Raw genomic sequence first — 25,203 nt, forward strand, 5'->3', positions numbered from 1 at the left:
GGACGTACTTAGGTTTTCTTGCCTGCCTCACAGCGGTCAACAAAGCTATTCTTTCAACCACCTCAGTAGCTTGCTAGCCAACATTAAACCGAAACATTGACGGTTTTAGGCCATTTTTGTGAACATAAGCTAATCTTAGTGTTTTAAACACACGTCTGTTTACCTTATCTACTGGTTAAGTTTAACCCAATTTGCTTAATACATTTGCAAACCTGTTAAGATTGATACTGAGCCTAGCACTAAGATAGTCGCTAATGCTAACTAGCTAGCTAATATCCCCGACCATGAGCTCATTAAATTACTCCCCCCGTGCTAAAGAAGAGGTGGTCTGTTGCACGGAGACCGAAGCTCTGGGGCTGAACATTGTCGTGAAAGAAGAAGATGAGGGTGTTACAATGAAAGGAGAGAAAGAACCTTTCATAATTAAAAAGGAGGAAGACGAGGAGGGTGTTACAGTGAAAGAAGAAGAGAACGTTACAGTGAAAGAAGAGAAAGAACATTTTGGACCAGAAGAGGGGATAGAGGCTGTCATAGTGGAAGAGGAGGAGGTAGAAGCTTTCAGAATCAAAAATGAGGAAGAGGAAGATATCACATTGAAAGAAGAGGAGAAGGATGTTACAGTGAAAGAAGAGAAAGAACCCTTTGGAATGAAAGAGGAAGAGGGGATAGAGGCTGTCACAGTGGAAGAAGAGGAGTTAGAAGCTTGCCGAATCAAAAAGGAGGAAGAGGAAGATATCACATTGAAAGAAGAGGAGGAGGATGTTACAGTGAAAGAAGAGAAAGAACCTTTTGGAGTGAAGGAGGAAGAGGAGGCTATCTCAATAAAAGAGGAGGAGGAAGACGTTTTAGGAGTGAAAGAGGATGATGAGGAGGAAGAAGGAGAGGAGGAGGAGGGAGGAGGAGGAGACAGAAGATCAGATTAACACCAGTGAGTATTGTCTTAAAAACAGGGGCACGAACTCTGCAGTTGTTAAACTGTGTTGTTTTTTAAGGGGCATTCTATTGACGTTCTACACATGAATGTTGTTCTTTACTGAAGGATTCTGCGATTGGTCCTTTTTTAAAACTTTTAAATTAGTGATATATAGGCCTAGCCATTCTTTCTTGGGGATTATAAACTGGGTGGTTGGAGCCCTGAATGCTGATTTGCTGAAAGCCGTGGTATACCACGGGTATGACAAAACATACATTTTACTGCTCTAATTACGTTAGTAACCAGTTTATAATGGCAACAAGGCACCTCGGGGGTTTGTGGTACATGGCCATACACCATGGCTAAGGGCTGTATCCAGGCACTCCGCGTTGCGTCGTGCTTAAGAACAGCCCATAGCCGTGGTATATTGGCCATACACCACACCCCCTCAGAACCCAAAATATAGGTTAAGTGTACATTAGGCCCACACAAATCTAAATGTAGACATTTCTAACGTATACAGCCCTAATGTTCCTAAAAGAAAGTGGAGCTAAAATTTAAGATGAATCATTCATGTTTAGTTTTATAAATAAAATATGTGAAATGTCCAGACTGGGCTTAATAGGTACAGAATGTACCCATTAAATAATACATTTTAAATAATTCCCAATTGTTAAAAACAGACATTTTGGTTTGTGATCTTGAATGATAATCACCACCCCTGAAGTTATTGAAATAATTTATTTATTACTATTCATCATGGAAGTAGCACTCATAACAAGGGGTGTCCAATCATATCCGCAGAGATCAATTTGAGACCAGGCTTTTGTTCTTGCCAACCAGTACACACGCGATTCAACTTATAAACCAATCATAGACTTCAATCAAGACTTGATTAGTTGATACTGATTGGTTAGAACAAAAATCTGCAACCGTACCGGCCCTCTGTGGATAAGAACCACCGGCCCTCTGTGGATAAGAACCACCGGCCCTCTGTGGATAAGGACCACCGGCCCTCTGTGGATAAGAACCACCGGCCCTCTGTGGATAAGAACCACCGGCCCTCTGTGGATAAGAACCACCGGCCCTCTGTGGATAAGAACCACCGGCCCTCTGTGGATAAGGACCACCGGCCCTCTGTGGATAAGAACCACCGGCCCTCTGTGGATAAGGACCACCGGCCCTCTGTGGATAAGGACCACCGGCCCTCTGTGGATAAGAACCACCGGCCCTCTGTGGATAAGAACCACCGGCCCTCTGTGGATAAGAACCACCGGCCCTCTGTGGATAAGAACCACCGGCCCTCTGTGGATAAGAACCACCGGCCCTCTGTGGATAAGAACCACCGGCCCTCTGTGGATAAGGACCACCGGCCCTCTGTGGATAAGGACCACCGGCCCTCTGTGGATAAGAACCACCGGCCCTCTGTGGATAAGAACCACCGGCCCTCTGTGGATAAGAACCACCGGCCCTCTGTGGATAAGGACCACCGGCCCTCTGTGGATAAGAACCACCGGCCCTCTGTGGATAAGAACCACCGGCCCTCTGTGGATAAGAACCACCGCACCGGCCCTCTGTGGATAAGAACCACCGGCCCTCTGTGGATAAGGACCACCGGCCCTCTGTGGATAAGGACCACCGGCCCTCTGTGGATAAGAACCACCGGCCCTCTGTGGATAAGAACCACCGGCCCTCTGTGGATAAGGACCACCGGCCCTCTGTGGATAAGAGCATCTCATTTCAGAGAGCTCTGGAAGTTGTTCCACATGAAGGGTGCAAAACAACAAAAATCAGCTTTACCCAACCAGGTTTGGTAATTTTGTTAGTCTAAATTGAATTAATGATGATAGATACATAGGAAGTTTCTACATGAGTGCTTTGTAGATAAACACAAAAAAATGCTGCACTCTCCTTACATACAAAGAGGCCCAGCCCACTTTTTAACACGAAACACAATGGTGAGTTCTAGAACCATCAGCAGTAATAAACCTAAGGGCCCAATGGTGAGTTCTAGAACCATCAGCAGTAATAAACCTGAGGGCCCAATGGTGAGTTCTAGAACCATCAGCAGTAATAAACCTAAGGGCCCAATGGTGAGTTCTAGAACCATCAGCAGTAATAAACCTAAGGGCCCAATGGTGAGTTCTAGAACCATCAGCAGTAATAAACCTGAGGGCCCAATGGTGAGTTCTAGAACCATCAGCAGTAATAAACCTAAGGGCCCAATGGTGAGTTCTAGAACCATCAGCAGTAATAAACCTGAGGGCCCAATGGTGAGTTCTAGAACCATCAGCAGTAATAAACCTAAGGGCCCAATGGTGAGTTCTAGAACCATCAGCAGTAATAAACCTAAGGGCCCAATGGTGAGTTCTAGAACCATCAGCAGTAATAAACCTAAGGGCCCAATGGTGAGTTCTAGAACCATCAGCAGTAATAAACCTGAGGGCCCAATGGTGAGTTCTAGAACCATCAGCAATAATAAAGGGCCTGTCGTGCCAAATAGTGTCCCCCTCTACGTCACAATTGGATTCGATAAACTATTAGCGTCCGTTGCTATATCAACGGTGTGATGACCTAATGATTAGAATTTTGGAGATCATTACAGCCTAAATGACGTTCTTTTCATCATCGCTATGCAAACAAGGCTGATTTCCGCTACAATTTTGCTGATTTAAACAAGTTTAGTTTAGCTAATAAAATGAAAACATGAATTCAGACTATTTTTTGGTACGTTGTTAACATTTCAACATGAAGTCCATGTCTTAAACGTTGCTCCGTTTTGTAAATAGCAAAGAAACCGTGTACTCCGGTTGACACATTAAAGTGACTTACCTTACAGACCAGGAAGTCAGCTAATTTCCACTCCATTCATATGCAAATCCATTTCATTCATACACGGGCTTGTCTGGCTGTCATGTTTTCATTTTAACCTGCTCTTCCCTTATCTACACTGAAGTAATATCATTTCACTAGTCCTCTAATATGATAGAAAAAAAATTGATCTCGCATAGCTCATATATGTATCTATTGTAGGTCCCAGGATAAAACATAGCTCATATATGTATCTATTGTAGGTCCCAGGATAAAGCATAGCTCATATATGGTATCTATTGTAGGTCCCAGGATAAAGCATAGCTCATATATGGTATCTATTGTAGGTCCCAGGATAAAGCATAGCTCATATATGTATCTATTGTAGGTCCCAGGATAAAGCATAGCTCATATATGTATCTATTGTAGGTCCCAGGATAAAGCATAGCTCATATATGGTATCTATTGTAGGTCCCAGGATAAAGCATAGCTCATATATGGTATCTATTGTAGGTCCCAGGATAAAGCATAGCTCATATATGGTATCTATTGTAGGTCCCAGGATAAAGCATAGCTCATATATGGTATCTATTGTAGGTCCCAGGATAAAGCATAGCTCATATATGGTATCTATTGTAGGTCCCAGGATAAAGCATAGCTCATATATGGTATCTATTGTAGGTCCCAGGATAAAGCATAGCTCATATATGGTATCTATTGTAGGTCCCAGGATAAAACAATGAATAATGTGGAACATATAAGGATACCTTACAACTTACAGTAATGAACACCTTGTGAAACAGCTGTGAAAACCAACCTAGCAATATATAAGATTTTAATATATAAACTTTGATCGTTTTTGGTATTGTGTCATTAATTTATTTTCACAGATTTTTTTGGTGCACTCACATGGCAATCAGACTAAAATACTGAATTCTGGAGTGTGGAATTCTGCCTGTCACTTGTTCTCAGAAGGGGGGTTTGAAGAGGGAGACAGAAAAGTCCAGACATTGCTGCTCTCTTTGTTCTGAGTGTTTGTAGTGCTAGTAGTTTTTAGTTCATCTGTGTATCTCACATAGTATGTGCTCAGTATGATAGAGCAAGAAAACTTTCTCAACAGATAATGACAATAACAGTAGCTGTAGATGATGTCATAAGAAGTCGGAGGGTGGTTGGTAAAGGAGGACATCAGGTGGATCCACGTCTGGGTTTTGGGCAGAACCCCTATAGGTCCTGGAGAACAGGTAGTGTCGGACATCAGGTGGATCCACGTCTGGGTGTTGGGCAGAACCCCTATAGGTCCTGGAGAACAGGTAGTGGAGGACATCAGGTGGGTCTGGGTGTTGGGCAGAACCCCTATAGGTCCTGGAGAACAGGTAGTGGAGGACATCAGGTGGATCCACGTCTGGGTTTTGGGCAGAACCCCTATAGGTCCTGGAGAACAGGTAGTGGAGGACATCAGGTGGGTCTGGGTGTTGGGCAGAACCCCTATAGGTCCTGGAGAACAGGTAGTGGAGGACATCAGGTGGATCCACGTCTGGATGTTGGGCAGAACCCCTATAGGTCCTGGAGAACAGGAGCAGAGTTAAAGGGAACAGGGTAGGAGACAGAGACGTAAACAAGCAAACACATCGGTTACATTTTACTGGTGAGAAAATGTAATGGATTAGTGCAGTGTTCTAAAAATAAATGAACAGCGGGCAATCATTTTTACCTGGTCAAAAACCTCCACATCCTTCTCAGCCCGTGCCTGAAGGACGTACGCGAAGGTGTTCTGATCTGGTTCCACAAAAACCTCCACATCCTTCTCAGCACGTGCCTGAAGGACGTACTCGAAGGTGTTCTGATCTGGTTCCACAAAAACCTCCACATCCTTCTCAGCCCGTGCCTGAAGGACGTACTCGAAGGTGTTCTGATCTGGTTCCACTACTTCCACCACATCCGGTGGGGTTTCAGTGATCTGAAAGTACGTTATACAAAAATAGCAATAGACAAACAACAACCACTAAGTCAATCACACATTTGAAAGACTACAGTATATGTAATAAGTGTATGTACAATTGCATTGTTTACCTCAGTCAACAGCTGCGGCTCCCGTCCGTACTCGGCCTGGAAGCTGCTGTTGTGTTCAGAGAGAATTACCTTCAGGTTATTCTCCCACCGTTCCTGGTACCAATCAAAGGACTTGCCCATGGCAGTCTTCAGGGTCTGGTTGGTCCATTCACCAAACCTGGAAACATGGTAGGAAAGGGATATCTATTGACAATGTAAGATATTGAAATATGTCTGATTATATACCATGAAAAAACAAATTGTAAAAAAAATCATAAAACAAACCATTGGTGACAGAATATATCCTATAACATCCACGTTCCATGACCTCGGTCACTCAAGATGACCTCAGGAGACCCGTGGGTGTTGAAGATGTCCCCCATCTCCTTGGAGGAGGGCTCGCCAGTCTCGTCCTCGATGGGTATCATACAAAACACATCTATTTTTGGTTCCAAGCAGCACCTTTTCAATGGGTTACAGAAGGGACTTTAGAGTTCACCACATACTCTTCCTGTACTGACCTTTTTAATGGGTATTGCCCCCACCCACTTGGTAAAGTGATTGGTTGCCGTCGGACACCAGCGGTTGCCATTCCTGGATTAAGTGAAGGGTCCGATGAGGTCCACTCATAACATTTAAAGTGTTAGAGAGAAGATTACTTTATTCTGACCCGAATCTGTGTCACACAGTATGCAGGTGTTCATATTTGTAAGGATACTGACACACACACACATACACACACACACACAGACAGACAGACATTCTATAATATTGAACTCTGCTGTGGTCAAATAAAAAGCAACCATTACAAAACAACTTATCAGGGCAACATTTGAATTGGGACACTTACCGATCATGTGCCGTGGTGAAACAAGCTTCAACCCCCGGCGCCACAGTCTTCGCCCTCTCAAACTTCTGGCAGGCTAGACAGAATACTGACCTTTTTAAGCAAAAAAAAAGTGACAAATTGAAACATTGTGTGCTCTCTGATATGACATGAATTGAAATTATAATAATTTCAGATATAATAGAATGTGATTGATAAACAAAAAGGTTATTTCACTTGCCCAGCTGTCCACCTCCTTGGTAATTCCCCGTCAGAAGGAAGCGTAGGTTGATTTTGGCATTCATGCGCTTCACTCCGAAATGACCAGCATGCATGTCGGTCAGCACGGCCTACTCCTCCTCCTTAGTAAATATCACCCTCCTGTGTGGCTGGCCATCCTTTCCCTGGTAGGTAGATGTGATTGCCTAACAAGTTGGAAGAGAAGAGTCGTTGAAATACTCAAGTCTAAGTACATTTGCACTGCTGTCTTTCTCCCCCCTCTCTCTGTCTTCCACTCTCTTCTCACTTTCATCTGTCTTTCATTTAAACTCAGTTTAAACTCAATTCCTGATCTGGTTCCAGATCAGGGTGGAGTGGTGGTATTAGCTTCGCTAACGTTAGTTAGCTCCTCCTGCATACAGGGTTGGTGGTATTAGCTTCGCTAACATTTGCAAAGCTAATACCACCACCCCTGTAGATGTGTAGGAGGAGCTAACTAACGTTAGCGAAGCTAATACCACCACCCCTGTAGATGTGCAGGAGGGGATAACTAACGTTAGCGAAGCTAATACCACCACCCCTGTAGATGTGCAGGAGGGGATAACTAACGTTAGCGAAGCTAATACCACCACCCCTGTAGATATGCAGGAGGAGCTAACTAACGTTAGCCAAGCTAATACCACCACCCCTGTAGATATGCAGGAGGAGCTAACTAACGTTAGCGAAGCTAATACCACCACCCCTGTAGATGTGCAGGAGGGTCTAACTAACGTTAGCGAAGCTAATACCATTGCGGATCCAGGCACAGTGGACCTGGTGATTCAAAAGATGACTGATAACATTACTAAAGTGATCGATATCAAGACAGGAACGGTCTTGGAAGCAATAGCAGGCCATTCAACCGAACTACAGGAAGTTGTCAAGCGAGTTGACGAGGCGGAAGAGTTGCTACTGTGGAAACTTCAACTACATCAACGGACACTAAGATAAAGGCACTTGAGAAACAGGTGTGCAAAATGGCCCGTGCACATTGAAGACTTCTCGGATAACTGAGGACACAGATGCAATATCCGTGTGGTGGGACTCCCGGATGATTTTGAGGAATGGATTCCTGGCTACCTACAAATGGATACTAAGGCTGGACGTGTGAAGCTGGACAGAGCCCATCGCTCTGAAACATCGATACCCCGGTCCCAACCAGCGCCCACGACCAGTGGTTAGAAAGTTCCACAACTTCACCGACAAGCAGCGCATCATGGACGCGGCCAGATGCATCGGTTCTGACGATATTCAAGGTCCAAGATCCAAGGGTCTCATTCTTCAATGATTACTCTGCAGCGGTTGTACGAAGACGCAAGGCATTTGATGAGGTAAAGGCTCAACTCCAGAGAATGAAGATGGACTACGCACTGCTGTACCCGGCCACATTGAAGATTATGGTCAACGGAACGCCTAAGAAGCTCTACACACCTGAAGAGGCTGCTGCGTTTATTGACTCTCTCGGGTAAATAACTCAACACACCTAAAGAGGCTGCTGCGTTTATTGACTCTCTCTGTGTTTAGAAACTCTACACACCTGAAGAGGCTGCTGTGTTTATTGACTCTCTCTGTGTTTAGAAACTCTACACACCTGAAGAGGCTGCTGCGTTTATTGACTCTCTCGGGTAAATAACTCTGCACCTTTGCAGCATTGGATAACTTTTTTATTCAAACCTGGTCATGAAGCAGTGATGTGAGGTTCAAGTGGGTTATGAAGCAGTGATGTGAGTTCAAGTGGGTCATGAAGCAGTGATGTGAGTTCTCAAGTGGGTCATGAAGTAGTGATGTGAGTTCAAGTGGGTCATGAAGCAGTGATGTGAGTTCAAGTGGGTCATGAAGCAGCGATGTGAGTTCAAGTGGGTCATGAAGCAGTGATGTGAGTTCTCAAGTGGGTCATGAAGCAGTGATGCGAGTTCAAGTGGGTCATGAAGCACTGATGCGAGTTCTCAAGTGGGTCATGAAGCAGCGATGTGAGTTAAAGTGGGTCATGAAGCAGTGATGTGAGTTAGTGGGTCATGAAGCAGTGATGTGAGTTCAAGTGGGTCATGAAGCAGTGATGTGAGTTCTCAAGTGGGTCGTGAAGTAGTGATGTGAGTTCAAGTGGGTCATGAAGCAGTGATGTGAGTTCAAGTGGGTCATGAAGCAGCGATGTGAGTTCAAGTGGGTCATGAAGCAGTGATGTGAGTTCTCAAGTGGGTCATGAAGCAGTGATGCGAGTTCAAGTGGGTCATGAAGCAGTGATGCGAGTTCTCAAGTGGGTCATGAAGCAGTGATGTGAGTTAAAGTGGGTCATGAAGCAGTGATGTGAGTTAAAGTGGGTCATGAAGCAGTGATATGAGTTCAAGTGGGTCATGAAGCAGTGATGCGAGTTCTCAAGTGGGTCATGAAGCAGTGATGTGAGTTCAGGTGGGTCATGAAGCAGTGCTGTGAGTTCAAGTGGGTCATGAAGCAGTGATGTGAGTTCAAGTGGGTCATGAAGCAGTGATGTGAGTTCAAGTGGGTCATGTAGCAGTGATGTGAGTTCAAGTAGGTCATGAAGCAGTGATGCGAGTTCAAGTGGGTCATGAGGCAGTGATGTGAGTTTAAGTGGGTCATGAATTACAGATTACCGACCATTTCGAATCCCACCATACCTTCTCCGCTATGCAATCTGGTTTCAGAGCTGGTCATGGGTGCACCTCAGCCACGCTCAAGGTCATAAACTATATCTTAACCGCCATCGATAGGAAACAATACTGTGCAGCCGTATTCATTGACCTGGCCAAGGCTTTTGACTCTGTCAATTACCACATCCTCATCGGCAGACTCGACAGCCTTGGTTTCTCTAATGATTGCCTCGCCTGGTTCACCAACTACTTCTCTGATCGAGTTCAGTGTGTCAAATCGGAGGGTCTGTTGTCCGGGCCTCTGGCAGTCTCTATGGGGGTGCCACAGGGTTCAATTCTTGGACCGACTCTCTTCTCTGTATACATCAATGATGTCGCTCTTGCTGCTGGTGATTCTCTGATCCACCTCTACGCAGACGACACTATTCTGTATACTTCTGGCCCTTCTTTTGACACTGTGTTAACAACCCTCCAGGCGAGCTTCAATGCCATACAACTCTCCTTCCGTGGCCTCCAATTGCTCTTAAATACAAGTAAAACTAAATGCATGCTCTTCAACCGATCGCTGCCTGCACCTGCCCGCCTGTCCAACATCACTACTCTGGACGGCTCTGACTTAGAATATGTGGACAACTACAAATACCTAGGTGTCTGATTAGACTGTAAACTCTCCTTCCAGACTCACATCAAACATCTCCAATCCAAAGTTAAATCTAGAATTGGCTTCCTATTCCGCAACAAAGCATCCTTCACTCATGCTGCCAAACATACCCTTGTAAAACTGACCATCCTACCAATCCTCGACTTCGGTGATGTCATTTACAAAATAGCCTCCAAAACCCTACTCAATAAATTGGATGCAGTCTATCACAGTGCCATCCGTTTTGTCACCAAAGCCCCATATACTACCCACCACTGCGACCTGTACACTCTCGTTGGCTGGCCCTCGCTTCATACTCGTCGCCAAACCCACTGGCTCCAGGTCATCTACAAGACCCTGCTAGGTAAAGTCCCCCCTTATCTCAGCTCGCTGGTCACCATAGCAGCACCTACCTGTAGCACGCGCTCCAGCAGGTATATCTCTCTGGTCACCCCCAAAACCAATTCTTCCTTTGGCCGCCTCTCCTTCCAGTTCTCTGCTGCCAATGACTGGAACGAACTACAAAAATCTCTGAAACTGGAAACACTTATCTCCCTCACTAGCTTTAAGCACCAGCTGTCAGAGCAGCTCATAGATTACTGCACCTGTACATAGCCCATCTATAATTTAGCCCAAACAACTACCTCTTTACCTACTGTATTTATTTATTTATTTTGCTCCTTTGCACCCCATTATTCCTATCTCTACTTTACACTTTCTTCCACTGCAAACCAACCATTCCAGTGTTTTTATTTTTTATTTTACTTGCTATATTGTATTTACTTCGCCACCATGGCCTTTTTATATTTTTATTTATTTATATATATATTTTGTTTGCCTTCACCTCCCTTATCTCACCTCACTTGCTCACATTGTATATAGACTTATTTTTTTTCACTGTATTATTGACTGTATGTTTGTTTTACTCCATGTGTAACTATGTGTTGTGGTATGTGTCGAACTGCTTTGCTTTATCTTGGCCAGGTCGCAATTGTAAATGAGAACGTGTTCTCAATTTGCCTACCTGGTTAAATAAAGGTTAAATAAATAAATAAATAAAAAATGAAGCAGTGATGTGAGTTCTCAAGTGCTCTTGTTCAGGAACATTTGTATCATTTGTCTTGCTACAGTAACTGCCACCATAGCTCAGACTGAGATCTGTGTCAATCTATATTGGTGCCCAGGCTTGGTATTTGTCTTGCTACAGTAACTGCCACCATAGCTCAGACTGAGATCTGTGTTAATCTATATTGGTGCCCAGGCTTGGTATTTGTCTTGCTACAGTAACTGCCACCATAGCTCAGACTGAGATCTGTGCCAATCTATATTGGTGCCCAGGCTTGGTATTTGTCTTGCTACAGTAACTGCCACCATAGCTCAGACTGAGATCTGTGTTAATCTATATTGGTGCCCAGGCTTGGTATTTGTCTTGCTACAGTAACTGCCACCATAGCTCAGACTGAGATCTGTGCCAATCTATATTGGTGCCCAGGCTTGGTATTTGTCTTGCTACAGTAACTGCCACCATAGCTCAGACTGAGATCTGTGCCAATCTATATTGGTGCCCAGGCTTGGTATTTGTCTTGCTACAGTAACTGCCACCATAGCTCAGACTGAGATCTGTGCCAATCTATATTGGTGCCCAGGCTTGGTATTTGTCTTGCTACAGTAACTGCCACCATAGCTCAGACTGAGATCTGTGTTAATCTATATTGGTGCCCAGGCTTGGTATTTGTCTTGCTACAGTAACTGCCACCATAGCTCAGACTGAGATCTGTGCCAATCTATATTGGTGCCCGGGCTTGGTATTTGTCTTGCTACAGTAACTGCCACCATAGCTCAGACTGAGATCTGTGTTAATCTATATTGGTGCCCAGGCTTGGTATTTGTCTTGCTACAGTAACTGCCACCATAGCTCAGACTGAGATCTGTGTCAATCTATATTGGTGCCCAGGCTTGGTATTTGTCTTGCTACAGTAACTGCCACCATAGCTCAGACTGAGATCTGTGCCAATCTATATTGGTGCCCAGGCTTGGTATTTGTCTTGCTACAGTAACTGCCACCATAGCTCAGACTGAGATCTGTGTTAATCTATATTGGTGCCCAGGCTTGGTATTTGTCTTGCTACAGTAACTGCCACCATAGCTCAGACTAAGATCTGTGTTAATCTATATTGGTGCCCAGGCTTGGTATTTGTCTTGCTACAGTAACTGCCACCATAGCTCAGACTGAGATCTGTGTCAATCTATATTGGTGCCCAGGCTTGGTATTTGTCTTGCTACAGTAACTGCCACCATAGCTCAGACTGAGATCTGTGTTAATCTATATTGGTGCCCAGGCTTGGTATTTGTCTTGCTACAGTAACTGCCACCATAGCTCAGACTGAGATCTGTGTCAATCTATATTGGTGCCCAGGCTTGGTATTTGTCTTGCTACAGTAACTGCCACCATAGCTCAGACTGAGATCTGTGTTAATCTATATTGGTGCCCAGGCTTGGTATTTGTCTTGCTACAGTAACTGCCACCATAGCTCAGACTGAGATCTGTGTCAATCTATATTGGTGCCCAGGCTTGGTATTTGTCTTGCTACAGTAACTGCCACCATAGCTCAGACTGAGATCTGTGTCAATCTATATTGGTGCCCAGGCTTGGTATTTGTCTTGCTACAGTAACTGCCACCATAGCTCAGACTGAGATCTGTGTTAATCTATATTGGTGCCCAGGCTTGGTATTTGTCTTGCTATAGTAACTGCCACCATAGCTCAGACTGAGATCTGTGTTAATCTATATTGGTGCCCAGGCTTGGTATTTGTCTTGCTACAGTAACTGCCACCATAGCTCAGACTGAGATCTGTGTTAATCTATATTGGTGCCCAGGCTTGGTATTTGTCTTGCTACAGTAACTGCCACCATAGCTCAGACTGAGATCTGTGTTAATCTATATTGGTGCCCAGGCTTGGTATTTGTCTTGCTACAGTAACTGCCACCATAGCTCAGACTGAGATCTGTGTTAATCTATATTGGTGCCCAGGCTTGGTATTTGTCTTGCTACAGTAACTGCCACCATAGCTCAGACTGAGATCTGTGTCAATCTATATTGGTGCCCAGGCTTGGTATTTGTCTTGCTACAGTAACTGCCACCATAGCTCAGACTGAGATCTGTGCTAATCTATATTGGTGCCCAGGCTTGGTATTTGTCTTGCTACAGTAACTGCCACCATAGCTCAGACTGAGATCTGTGTCAATCTATATTGGTGCCCAGGCTTGGTATTTGTCTTGCTACAGTAACTGCCACCATAGCTCAGACTGAGATCTGTGTCAATCTATATTGGTGCCCAGGCTTGGTATTTGTCTTGCTACAGTAACTGCCACCATAGCTCAGACTGAGATCTGTGTCAATCTATATTGGTGCCCAGGCTTGGTATTTGTCTTGCTACAGTAACTGCCACCATAGCTCAGACTGAGATCTGTGTCAATCTATATTGGTGCCCAGGCTTGGTATTTGTCTTGCTACAGTAACTGCCACCATAGCTCAGACTGAGATCTGTGCCAATCTATATTGGTGCCCAGGCTTGGTATTTGTCTTGCTACAGTAACTGCCACCATAGCTCAGACTGAGATCTGTGTCAATCTATATTGGTGCCCAGGCTTGGTATTTGTCTTGCTACAGTAACTGCCACCATAGCTCAGACTGAGATCTGTGCCAATCTATATTGGTGCCCAGGCTTGGTATTTGTCTTGCTACAGTAACTGCCACCATAGCTCAGACTGAGATCTGTGTCAATCTATATTGGTGCCCAGGCTTGGTATTTGTCTTGCTACAGTAACTGCCACCATAGCTCAGACTGAGATCTGTGTCAATCTATATTGGTGCCCAGGCTTGGTATTTGTCTTGCTACAGTAACTGCCACCATAGCTCAGACTGAGATCTGTGTCAATCTATATTGGTGCCCAGGCTTGGTATTTGTCTTGCTACAGTAACTGCCACCATAGCTCAGACTGAGATCTGTGTCAATCTATATTGGTGCCCAGGCTTGGTATTTGTCTTGCTACAGTAACTGCCACCATAGCTCAGACTGAGATCTGTGTCAATCTATATTGGTGCCCAGGCTTGGTATTTGTCTTGCTACAGTAACTGCCACCATAGCTCAGACTGAGATCTGTGTCAATCTATATTGGTGCCCAGGCTTGGTATTTGTCTTGCTACAGTAACTGCCACCATAGCTCAGACTGAGATCTGTGTCAATCTATATTGGTGCCCAGGCTTGGTATTTGTCTTGCTACAGTAACTGCCACCATAGCTCAGACTGAGATCTGTGTCAATCTATATTGGTGCCCAGGCTTGGTATTTGTCTTGCTACAGTAACTGCCACCATAGCTCAGACTGAGATCTGTGTCAATCTATATTGGTGCCCAGGCTTGGTATTTGTCTTGCTACAGTAACTGCCACCATAGCTCAGACTGAGATCTGTGTCAATCTATATTGGTGCCCAGGCTTGGTATTTGTCTTGCTACAGTAACTGCCACCATAGCTCAGACTGAGATCTGTGTCAATCTATATTGGTGCCCAGGCTTGGTATTTGTCTTGCTACAGTAACTGCCACCATAGCTCAGACTGAGATCTGTGTCAATCTATATTGGTGCCCAGGCTTGGTATTTGTCTTGCTACAGTAACTGCCACCATAGCTCAGACTGAGATCTGTGTCAATCTATATTGGTGCCCAGGCTTGGTATTTGTCTTGCTACAGTAACTGCCACCATAGCTCAGACTGAGATCTGTGTCAATCTATATTGGTGCCCAGGCTTGGTATTTGTCTTGCTACAGTAACTGCCACCATAGCTCAGACTGAGATCTGTGTCAATCTATATTGGTGCCCAGGCTTGGTATTTGTCTTGCTACAGTAACTGCCACCATAGCTCAGACTGAGATCTGTGTCAATCTATATTGGTGCCCAGGCTTGGTATTTGTCTTGCTACAGTAACTGCCACCATAGCTCAGACTGAGATCTGTGTCAATCTATATTGGTGCCCAGGCTTGGTATTTGTCTTGCTACAGTAACTGCCACCATAGCTCAGACTGAGATCTGTGTCAATCTATATTGGTGCCCGGGCTTGGTATTTGTCTTGCTACAGTAACTGCCACCATAGCTCAGACTGAGATCTGTGCTAATCTATATTGGTGCCCAGGCTTGGTATTTGTCTTGCTACAGTAACTGCCACCATAGCTCAGACTGAGATCTGTGTCAATCTATATTGGTGCCCAGGCTTGGTATTTGTCTTGCTACAGTAACTGCCACCATAGCTCAGACTGAGATCTGTGTCAATCTATATTGGTGCCCAGGCTTGGTATTTGTCTTGCTACAGTAACTGCCACCATAGCTCAGACTGAGATCTGTGCCAATCTATATTGGTGCCCAGGCTTGGTATTTGTCTTGCTACAGTAACTGCCACCATAGCTCAGACTGAGATCTGTGTCAATCTATATTGGTGCCCAGGCTTGGTATTTGTCTTGCTACAGTAACTGCCACCATAGCTCAGACTGAGATCTGTGTCAATCTATATTGGTGCCCAGGCTTGGTATTTGTCTTGCTACAGTAACTGCCACCATAGCTCAGACTGAGATCTGTGTCAATCTATATTGGTGCCCAGGCTTGGTATTTGTCTTGCTACAGTAACTGCCACCATAGCTCAGACTGAGATCTGTGTCAATCTATATTGGTGCCCAGGCTTGGTATTTGTCTTGCTACAGTAACTGCCACCATAGCTCAGACTGAGATCTGTGTCAATCTATATTGGTGCCCAGGCTTGGTATTTGTCTTGCTACAGTAACTGCCACCATAGCTCAGACTGAGATCTGTGTCAATCTATATTGGTGCCCAGGCTTGGTATTTGTCTTGCTACAGTAACTGCCACCATAGCTCAGACTGAGATCTGTGTCAATCTATATTGGTGCCCAGGCTTGGTATTTGTCTTGCTACAGTAACTGCCACCATAGCTCAGACTGAGATCTGTGTCAATCTATATTGGTGCCCAGGCTTGGTATTTGTCTTGCTACAGTAACTGCCACCATAGCTCAGACTGAGATCTGTGTCAATCTATATTGGTGCCCAGGCTTGGTATTTGTCTTGCTACAGTAACTGCCACCATAGCTCAGACTGAGATCTGTGTCAATCTATATTGGTGCCCAGGCTTGGTATTTGTCTTGCTACAGTAACTGCCACCATAGCTCAGACTGAGATCTGTGTCAATCTATATTGGTGCCCAGGCTTGGTATTTGTCTTGCTACAGTAACTGCCACCATAGCTCAGACTGAGATCTGTGTCAATCTATATTGGTGCCCAGGCTTGGTATTTGTCTTGCTACAGTAACTGCCACCATAGCTCAGACTGAGATCTGTGTCAATCTATATTGGTGCCCAGGCTTGGTATTTGTCTTGCTACAGTAACTGCCACCATAGCTCAGACTGAGATCTGTGTCAATCTATATTGGTGCCCAGGCTTGGTATTTGTCTTGCTACAGTAACTGCCACCATAGCTCAGACTGAGATCTGTGTCAATCTATATTGGTGCCCGGGCTTGGTATTTGTCTTGCTACAGTAACTGCCACCATAGCTCAGACTGAGATCTGTGCTAATCTATATTGGTGCCCAGGCTTGGTATTTGTCTTGCTACAGTAACTGCCACCATAGCTCAGACTGAGATCTGTGTCAATCTATATTGGTGCCCAGGCTTGGTATTTGTCTTGCTACAGTAACTGCCACCATAGCTCAGACTGAGATCTGTGTCAATCTATATTGGTGCCCAGGCTTGGTATTTGTCTTGCTACAGTAACTGCCACCATAGCTCAGACTGAGATCTCTGCTAATCTATATTGGTGCCCAGGCTTGGTATTTGTCTTGCTACAGTAACTGCCACCATAGCTCAGACTGAGATCTGTGCTAATCTATATTGGTGCCCAGGCTTGGTATTTGTCTTGCTACAGTAACTGCCACCATAGCTCAGACTGAGATCTGTGCTAATCTATATTGGTGCCCAGGCTTGGTATTTGTCTTGCTACAGTAACTGCCACCATAGCTCAGACTGAGATCTGTGCCAATCTATATTGGTGCCCAGGCTTGGTGGAGGAGCCCCAATCTTCTTTTTATTTTTTTTATTTAAATATTTTGAACCTTTATTCAAGTCAGTTGAGAACAAATTCTTATTTACAATGACGGCCTAGGAACAGTGGGTTAACTGCCTTGTTCAGGGGCAGAACGACATATTTTTATCTTGTCAGCTCGGGGATTCAATCTTGCGACCTTTCGGTTACTAGTCCAACGCTCTAACCACTAGGCTGCCTGCCGCCCCATTGGTTTATCATATGTATAAACGACGAGGCTATAGAGTGGTTATGCAGACTTAAGAGGCTACTTTGGAGAGTTGAAATCCCCTGCATGTTAGCTGGCGGGAAACCCCCCCTTTTGGAACCTTGTTTATTTTTCTGGTGTCGTATAGTTGGTGTTCAGGGTTTATATAGTTTGTTAAGGCTCGGTGAGAATGAGGAGAGTTCAACACATGGGGAAAGATACCACCCTATGTTTACACTAGGTTTCAGTCTGCATATTGGTTGGTCAAAGTACAATGGCAGGTAACAGACTGTGTTTATGTACATGGGACATTAGAGGGAGCTTTAATCCCAGCTACCGTTCCCAATGTCATCCTGTTTCAGCCGTTCCGAGCTACGTTTCCTAATGTCATCCTGTTTCAGTCGTTCCTTGCTACCATTCCTAATCTCATCCTGTTTCAGGCGTCCCGAGCTACCATTCCTAATCTCATCCTGTTTCAGGCGTCCCGAGCTACCATTCCTAATCTCATCCTGTTTCAGGCGTCCCGAGCTACCGTTCCTAATGTCATCCTGTTTGTTGTTCCGAGCTACCATTCCTAATCTCATCCTGTTTCAGGCGTCCCGAGCTGTCTACTCCAAACGTCTTGGAGAGAGTACAGAGGTTTCTAATTGTTTTTAATCTTGGTAATGGTCATTATGAGTCTATCCATAGTAATCATTACTGTAGTTTGTGTATTTTAAACAACTTACATCTGAAGTAAAGACATTCATGCTCAGGTTTATATCAACACACAATCTCCATGTGTTTCAATGCAAACGGGGCTTAATAGGAGATTACTGGGCTTAATAGGAGCATACTGGGCTTAATAGGAGCATACTGGGCTTAATAGGAGCATACTGGGCTTAATAGGAGCATACTGGGCTTAATAGGAGTATACTGAGCTTAATAGGAGCATACTGGGCTTAATAGGAGTATACTGGGCTTAAGAGGAGTATACTGGGCTTAATAGGAGTATACTGGGCTTAATAAGACAATACTGGGCTTAATAGGAGCATACTGGACTTAATAAGACAATACTGGGCTTAATAGGAGTATACTGGGCTTAATAGGAGCATACTGGGCTTAATAGGAGCATACTGGTCTTAATAGGAGCATACTGGGCTTAATAGGAGCATACTGGGCTTAATAGGAGCGGCAATGATTTATTTATTGTAATTTACATTCTGTATAGAGGGTTTTGTGCTCCTGTACCCTTTAAGCCCACCTGAGATAATTGTCAAATTTACAAATAAAAGGCATCTATGTATAACAATGCAAGGCTTATTTAACCGTGAAATAAGTCAAAATGCATACAACCATTTAAGCCTGAGAGCTATTATCTTGTTGTGGTTTACGTATAATAAGTTACGTTGCTACTGTTTATCTATATCCAGGCTGTATCACAACGGGCCGTGATCGGGAGTTCCAATGGGCGGCGCACGATTGGCCCAGCGTCGTCCGGGTTTTGGCCGGTGTAGACCGTCATTGTAAATAAGAATTTGTTATTGCCTACCATTGACATTATGTGGGTCCTAGGGGGGACATTCAGCATATACCAGATAACATTATGTGGGTCCTGTGGGGGACATTCAGCATATACCAGATAACATTATGTGGGTCCTGTGGGGGACATTCAGCATATACCAGATAACATTATGTGGGTCCTAGGGGGGACATTCAGCATATACCAGATAACATTATGTGGGTCCTGGGAGGGACATTCAGCATATACCAGATAACATTATGTGGGTCCTAGGGGGGACATTCAGCATATACCAGATAACATTATGTGGGTCCTGGGAGGGACATTCAGCATATACCAGATAACATTATGTGGGTCCTGGGAGGGACATTCAGCATATACCAGATAACATTATGTGGGTCCTAGGGGGGACATTCAGCATATACCAGATAACATTATGTGGGTCCTGGGAGGGACATTCAGCATATACCAGATAACATTATGTGGGTCCTGGGAGGGACATTCAGCATATACCAGATAACATTATGTGGGTCCTAGGGGGGACATTCAGCATATACCAGATAACATTATGTGGGTCCTAGGGGGGACATTCAGCATATACCAGATAACATTATGTGGGTCCTAGGGGGGACATTCAGCATATACCAGATAACATTATGTGGTCCTAGGGGGGACATTCAGCATATACCAGATAACATTATGTGGGTCCTAGGGGGGACATTCAGCATATACCAGATAACATTATGTGGTCCTAGGAGGGACATTCAGCATAGTATGTTGTCCTTCTGAATCTGGCCAGGTAGCGATCCCTTTTCCTTATGAGGTCTGAGGTCTCGGAAGTGATCCATTTCCCTGACCGCTGTTTGATTCGAATTCGTTTCATCGGAGCCAGAGAGTCGAGTGCAGACAAAAACAGATCTTTAAAAAGATACCAAGCTTAATCGACATCGTCACAGTTTAGTACAATGAGACCAATCCAAAATTCCAAGGACCTCTAGAAAACGTTCTTTTGAGTATTGTTTCATAGACCTTCATGTATTTATTACCTGCCTCTAGTAGTATTTTGGATGTCTTACAGGTACAGTAGGTTACCATACGATCACTAAAACCAATATTTAAGACTCCTGACTGACAGACGTTCTCTTGATGATACAATAATCAAATCCAGTTGATTTACTGTCAATACACACCCGGGTTGGCTCAACAATCAGTTGTTTTAGTCCAAATAACAGATTTAAAGTTATACAGGGCATTTACTAGTGTACTTTTCCTAGGTGGTAACTGCACATTTGAATTGAAATCGCCAAGCAGAATACATTCCCTATCAGCCAATACATTGTGATCACAGCAATTCGATTCAAGTAAATCATAGAAATGATTCTGCTTAGAAGGCCGATAGCAAACACCAACAAGTATAGGACGACCTTTAGGAAGAAGTATTTCTACCCATGCAACCTCTAGACCATCCGTTTCCAGATCTGAACGAGGGTTAAAATGCACATCCTTCCTAGTTAAAAAAACACACGCCGCCACTGTTTCGGTTTCGGGTCTACGAACGCTACAACCCGGTAGCTCAACCTCATCGTCCTCAGTTGACCCATCGAGTCATGTCTCAGTCACAGCAACTACTTCAGCCCGGGTGTTAGAAGCAAAGAGTTTTAATTCCTCTAATTTCGGCAGCAGGCTCCGTGCGTTCACATGGACACAAAGGAAGTCCTCTCCAATTGAAACAAGTCAAACGTGTCATTTTCTGTGCCCCCTACTGATACATCGACTATCTCATATAGATTACACTCATCATCCCTGCTTGTGTCCGGCACAATATGAAAGGGAAGATTTCCATCCACGTCTTCCGGTGTTGGGGGAACGGCAGTTTGGGATCATCGCCATGTTTGAATTGTAGAATAAATCAGAAAACGCCAAACTAATGGCTAGAGCCATAATAGATCGATATAATAACAAGATGCAATCATTTAGCTGTTAGTGAGAAGAGCAAAACTCTATAATTATTGTAAATGTTGAAACGAATTGGTCCAAGCAAGGCAAAAGCTTTCTCAGGATTACCACAAAAAAAATGGAAGGGGAAGGAAGTAGATCTATTATCTTGTTGTGGCTCATCAAGTTATGTTGCTACTGTATTGACTGACACGTGGTACGACTGCTAGCATGAAAAACCCATCTGTTCAATGAGCAGGAAATAGTCATTACCCAAGTGAAAGGGGAAGGAAGTAGTATGTCATCATGTGCATATATATCAACACATTCATATCTTCATTTTACATTAAGTGTTATCACTCTTCTGACAAGGTACTAAAAATATCTGGAAAATGTGTTTATCTTGAGTGTCACCTCAACACAAGTTTTTTTTTCAGCTTTGAAATTGTCAACGAGTAGAAACTTAACTGTCAATAAAACATCTGATTGGCTTAGAATTAAAAACTGGTATGGATACAACAACCACATTAACTGGTTGAAACATGAAATAGAAGAAAATGTAAATTTTTATTTATTTATTTGAATCCAAGGTTGGAAGTGGTCTTAATAGGTACACTTACCCTAAGCTTGTTTTACTCCATTATTTGTAAATAATGTAGGCCTAATTGTAAACAAAGACTTATTCACTCAACATGGTTACAACTATAATTTTGCATCCATAGCACTGTCAATGAATTTGAGTGGTTACATTTCTCTAACCCCCATCCCTCAGCTTTATACCAAAACTGTGGCAGGGTGCCCACTTTGTGGCAGGATGTTGTTTTATACCAAAACTGTCAGGGTGCCCACTTTGTGGCAGGATGCAGTTTTATACCAAAACTGTGGCAGGGTGCCCACTTTGTGGCAGGATGTTGTTTTATACCAAAACTGTGGCAGGGTGCCCAATTTGTGGCAGGATGTTGCTTTATACCAAAACTGTGGCAGGGTGCCCACTTTGTGGCAGGATGTTGTTTTATACCAAAACTGTGGCAGGGTGCCCACTTTGTGGCAGGGTGTTGTTTGAACTGTCTCTCTGTTTAACCAAATACTCTATTTGACAGGAGAGAGACCAGATAATCATTCTGAAAGCGGGAAGAGTCCTTCAGAAGAACCAGACCCAGAGACATCCAAACCAGCAAGAGCACACCACTGCTCCCAGTGTGGAAAGAGATTTATCCGGTTAGGGCACCTGAAAGAACATATGAAAACACATACAGGGGAGAAGCCTTTTCACTGCTCCCAGTGTGGAAAGGGTTTTGGACAGTCAGGGCATCTAAAAGTGCATGAAAGAAGACACACTGGAGAGAAGCCATATCAATGCTCCCAGTGTGAAAAGAAATGTTTCTCACCAGGGGACCTGAAGTCACATGAGAGAACACACACACAGTCTTTAGAGAGGCCTTTCCAATGCTCTCAGTGTGGAAAGAAATTTATCCAGTCATCGCATCTGAAAGAGCATGAAAGAATACACACAGGAGAGAAGCCTTACCAATGCTCTCAGTGTGGAAAGGGGTTTAGATACTCAGGGCATTTAAAAGTGCATGAAAGAACACACACTGGAGAGAAGCCGTATCAATGCTCCCAGTGTCAAAAGGGTTTTTTCTCACCAGGGGACCTGAGAAAACATGAGAGAACACATTTAGTAGAGAGGCCTTTCCAATGCTCTCAGTGTGGAAAGAGATTTATGCAGTCATCACATCTGAAAAAACACAAGAGAATACACACAGGCGAACAACCATTCCAATGCTCTCATTGTGGAAAAAGTTTTACCCGTTTAGGGAACTTGAAAACGCATGAGATGACACACACAGGAGAGAAGCCTTTCCACTGCTCCTTCTGTGGAAAACGTTTTACCCATTTAGGGAACCTGAAAATGCATGAGATGACACACACAGGAAATAAGCCTTTTCACTGTTCCCAGTGTGGAAAGGGTTTTGGACACTCAGGGCATCTAAAAGTGCACGAAAGAACACACACTGGAGAGAAGCCATATCAATGCTCCCAATGTGAAAGTAAATTTTTCTCATCAGGGGACCTGAAATCACATGAGAGAACACACACTGTAGAGAGGCCTTTCCAATGCTCTCAGTGTGGAAAGAGTTTTACCCGGTTAGGGAATCTGAATATGCATTTGAGAACACACACAGGGGAGAAGCCATACCCCTGCTCAGACTGTGGAAAGAGATTTATCCAGCTAGGGGACCTGAAATCACATGAGCGGACACACACAGGAGATAAGCCTTTCCAATGCTCTCAGTGTGGAAAAAGTTTTGCCTGGTTAGGGAACTTGAAAATGCATGAGAGAATACACACAGGAGAGAAGCCTTTCCACTGCTCCTTGTGTGGAAAGAGTTTTACCTTTTTAGGGACACTGAAAAAGCATGAGATGACACACACAGGAGAGAAGCCTTTCCAATGCTCCCAATGTGGAAAGAGTTTTACCCAGTTAGTGAACCTGAAAAGGCATGAAGCAACACACACAGGATAGAATCCTTTCCAGTGTCCTCAGTGGGGAAAGACATTTTCCCGGTCAGAGGACATGAAATCACATAAGAGAATAGAGGCTGTGTTCTGACTTATAGTTTTGACAAACTTTTTGTGCTTTGGTTTATGCCACATTAAATAAAATTGTATGTAAGAAAAAAAAATAGGCTTACTTTTGTTCTTAGTTCATTTTTTCTCAAAACATGTTCACATCTAAAATTAGAATATATTTTGCATGTATTTGATTTTGAATATGAATTTTTATTGATAAATATAAACCCTTAGTGTTCATTATATTATATGATTTGGATATTGTTATTTAAATAAATGTAATTAATCATTAATGTGCTCATTAATCATTAATGTCTTGATTCTGACCTTAAACCTCTTGAATTTAGTCGTTGTGTTTTTCATCGAGTTCATTTGTGTAGTTTAGTTATCAAGCTAAACGTGTGTGATAATGAGATGACATTGTTCTGATAACATTGATAAAATTGTTGACATTGATTAAATATTTACTACCTCAATGTAGTGGGCCTTCAGTACTGTTCCATCAGATACAACACAGGTGCTGATTTGTAAAAATGATTTGATTATTTAAACATTTATCTGAATAAAAGTAAAAATAAAAGGGATATTTTGTTTTAGCTGTGTGGATGTTAATTTTATACACCTTATCTATGTATCATTACACCATGTAGGAGCAGTATAGACCTGGTCTGTTCATTATATACACCTTATCTATGTATCGTTACACCATGTAGGAGCAGTATAGACCTGGTCTGTTCATTATATACACCTTATCTATGTATCGTTACACCATGTAGGAGCAGTATAGACCTGGTCTGTTCATTATATACACCTTATCTATGTATCGTTACACCATGTAGGAGCAGTATAGACCTGGTCTGTTCATTATATACACCTTATCTATGTATTGTTACACCATGTAGGAGCAGTATAGACCTGGTCTGTTCATTATATACACCTTATCTATGTATCGTTACACCATGTAGGAGCAGTATAGACCTAGTCTGTTCATTTTATACATCTACATGATGTATTGTTACACCACGTAGGAGCAGTATAGACCTAGTCTGTTCATTATATACATCTACATGATGTATTGTTACACCATGTAGAAGCAGTATAGACCTAGTCTGTTCATTATATACATTGCATTTGGAAAGTATTCAGACATATTGACTTTTTCCACATTTTGTTACGTTACAGCCTTATTCGAAAATGTATTAAATAGTTTCCCCCCCTCAATCTACACACAATACCCCATAATGACAAAGCAAAAACTAGTTTTTAAAATGTTTTGCAAATGTATTAAAAATAAACAACTGAAATATGACATTCATTTAAGTATTTCGAAAGTCCTGTAATGAGTAAGTGTGTCCAATCTTTTGAGTGATATTGTAAGTATTCAGACCCTTTACTCAGTACTGTTTTGAAGCATATTTGGCAGCGATTACAGCATCGAGTCTTCTTGGGTATGACGCTACAAGCTTGGCACACCTGTATTTGGGGAGTTTCTCCCATTCTTCTCTGCAGATCCTCTCAAGCTCTGTCAGGTTGGATGGGGAACGTTGCTGCACTGCATTTGCAGGGCTCTCCAGAGATGTTTGATCGGGGAAGCCTTTGAGAAGCCTTTCCATCCACCAGAAGATGGTTGTCATTAGCTTCATCGCTAACAGTTACATAGTGGTAGACAATTAGCATCATTGCTAACAGCTACACACAGTGGTAGACAATCAGCATCATTGCTAACAGCTACACACAGTGG

At 43.5% G+C, this 25,203-nt stretch overlaps 1 protein-coding gene across 1 annotated transcript; it reads left to right on the forward strand.

The window, feature by feature from the left end:
* On the forward strand, positions 1 to 23,938 carry LOC139546885 (zinc finger protein 709-like). Its single transcript, XM_071355806.1, has 2 exons — positions 1 to 928; positions 21,989 to 23,938. The coding sequence occupies exons 1-2, from the start codon at positions 862 to 864 to the stop codon at positions 23,413 to 23,415; spliced, it is 1,494 nt and encodes a 497-aa protein (XP_071211907.1). The 5' UTR covers positions 1 to 861; the 3' UTR covers positions 23,416 to 23,938.
* Positions 23,939 to 25,203: the final 1,265 nt, after the last annotated feature.

This window comes from Salvelinus alpinus, chromosome 2 (assembly GCF_045679555.1).
Source record: "Salvelinus alpinus chromosome 2, SLU_Salpinus.1, whole genome shotgun sequence".
Lineage (NCBI taxonomy): Eukaryota > Metazoa > Chordata > Actinopteri > Salmoniformes > Salmonidae > Salvelinus > Salvelinus alpinus.

Excerpts from the sequence above, each read along its gene's own strand:
- LOC139546885 (XM_071355806.1), top strand. The coding sequence starts at position 862 with ATGATGAGGAGGAAGAAGGAGAGGAGGAGGAGGGAGGAGGAGGAGACA. Across the intron at positions 929-21,988 it reads AGAAGATCAGATTAACACCA|GAGAGAGACCAGATAATCAT; the intron begins GTGAGTATTGTC and ends TCTATTTGACAG.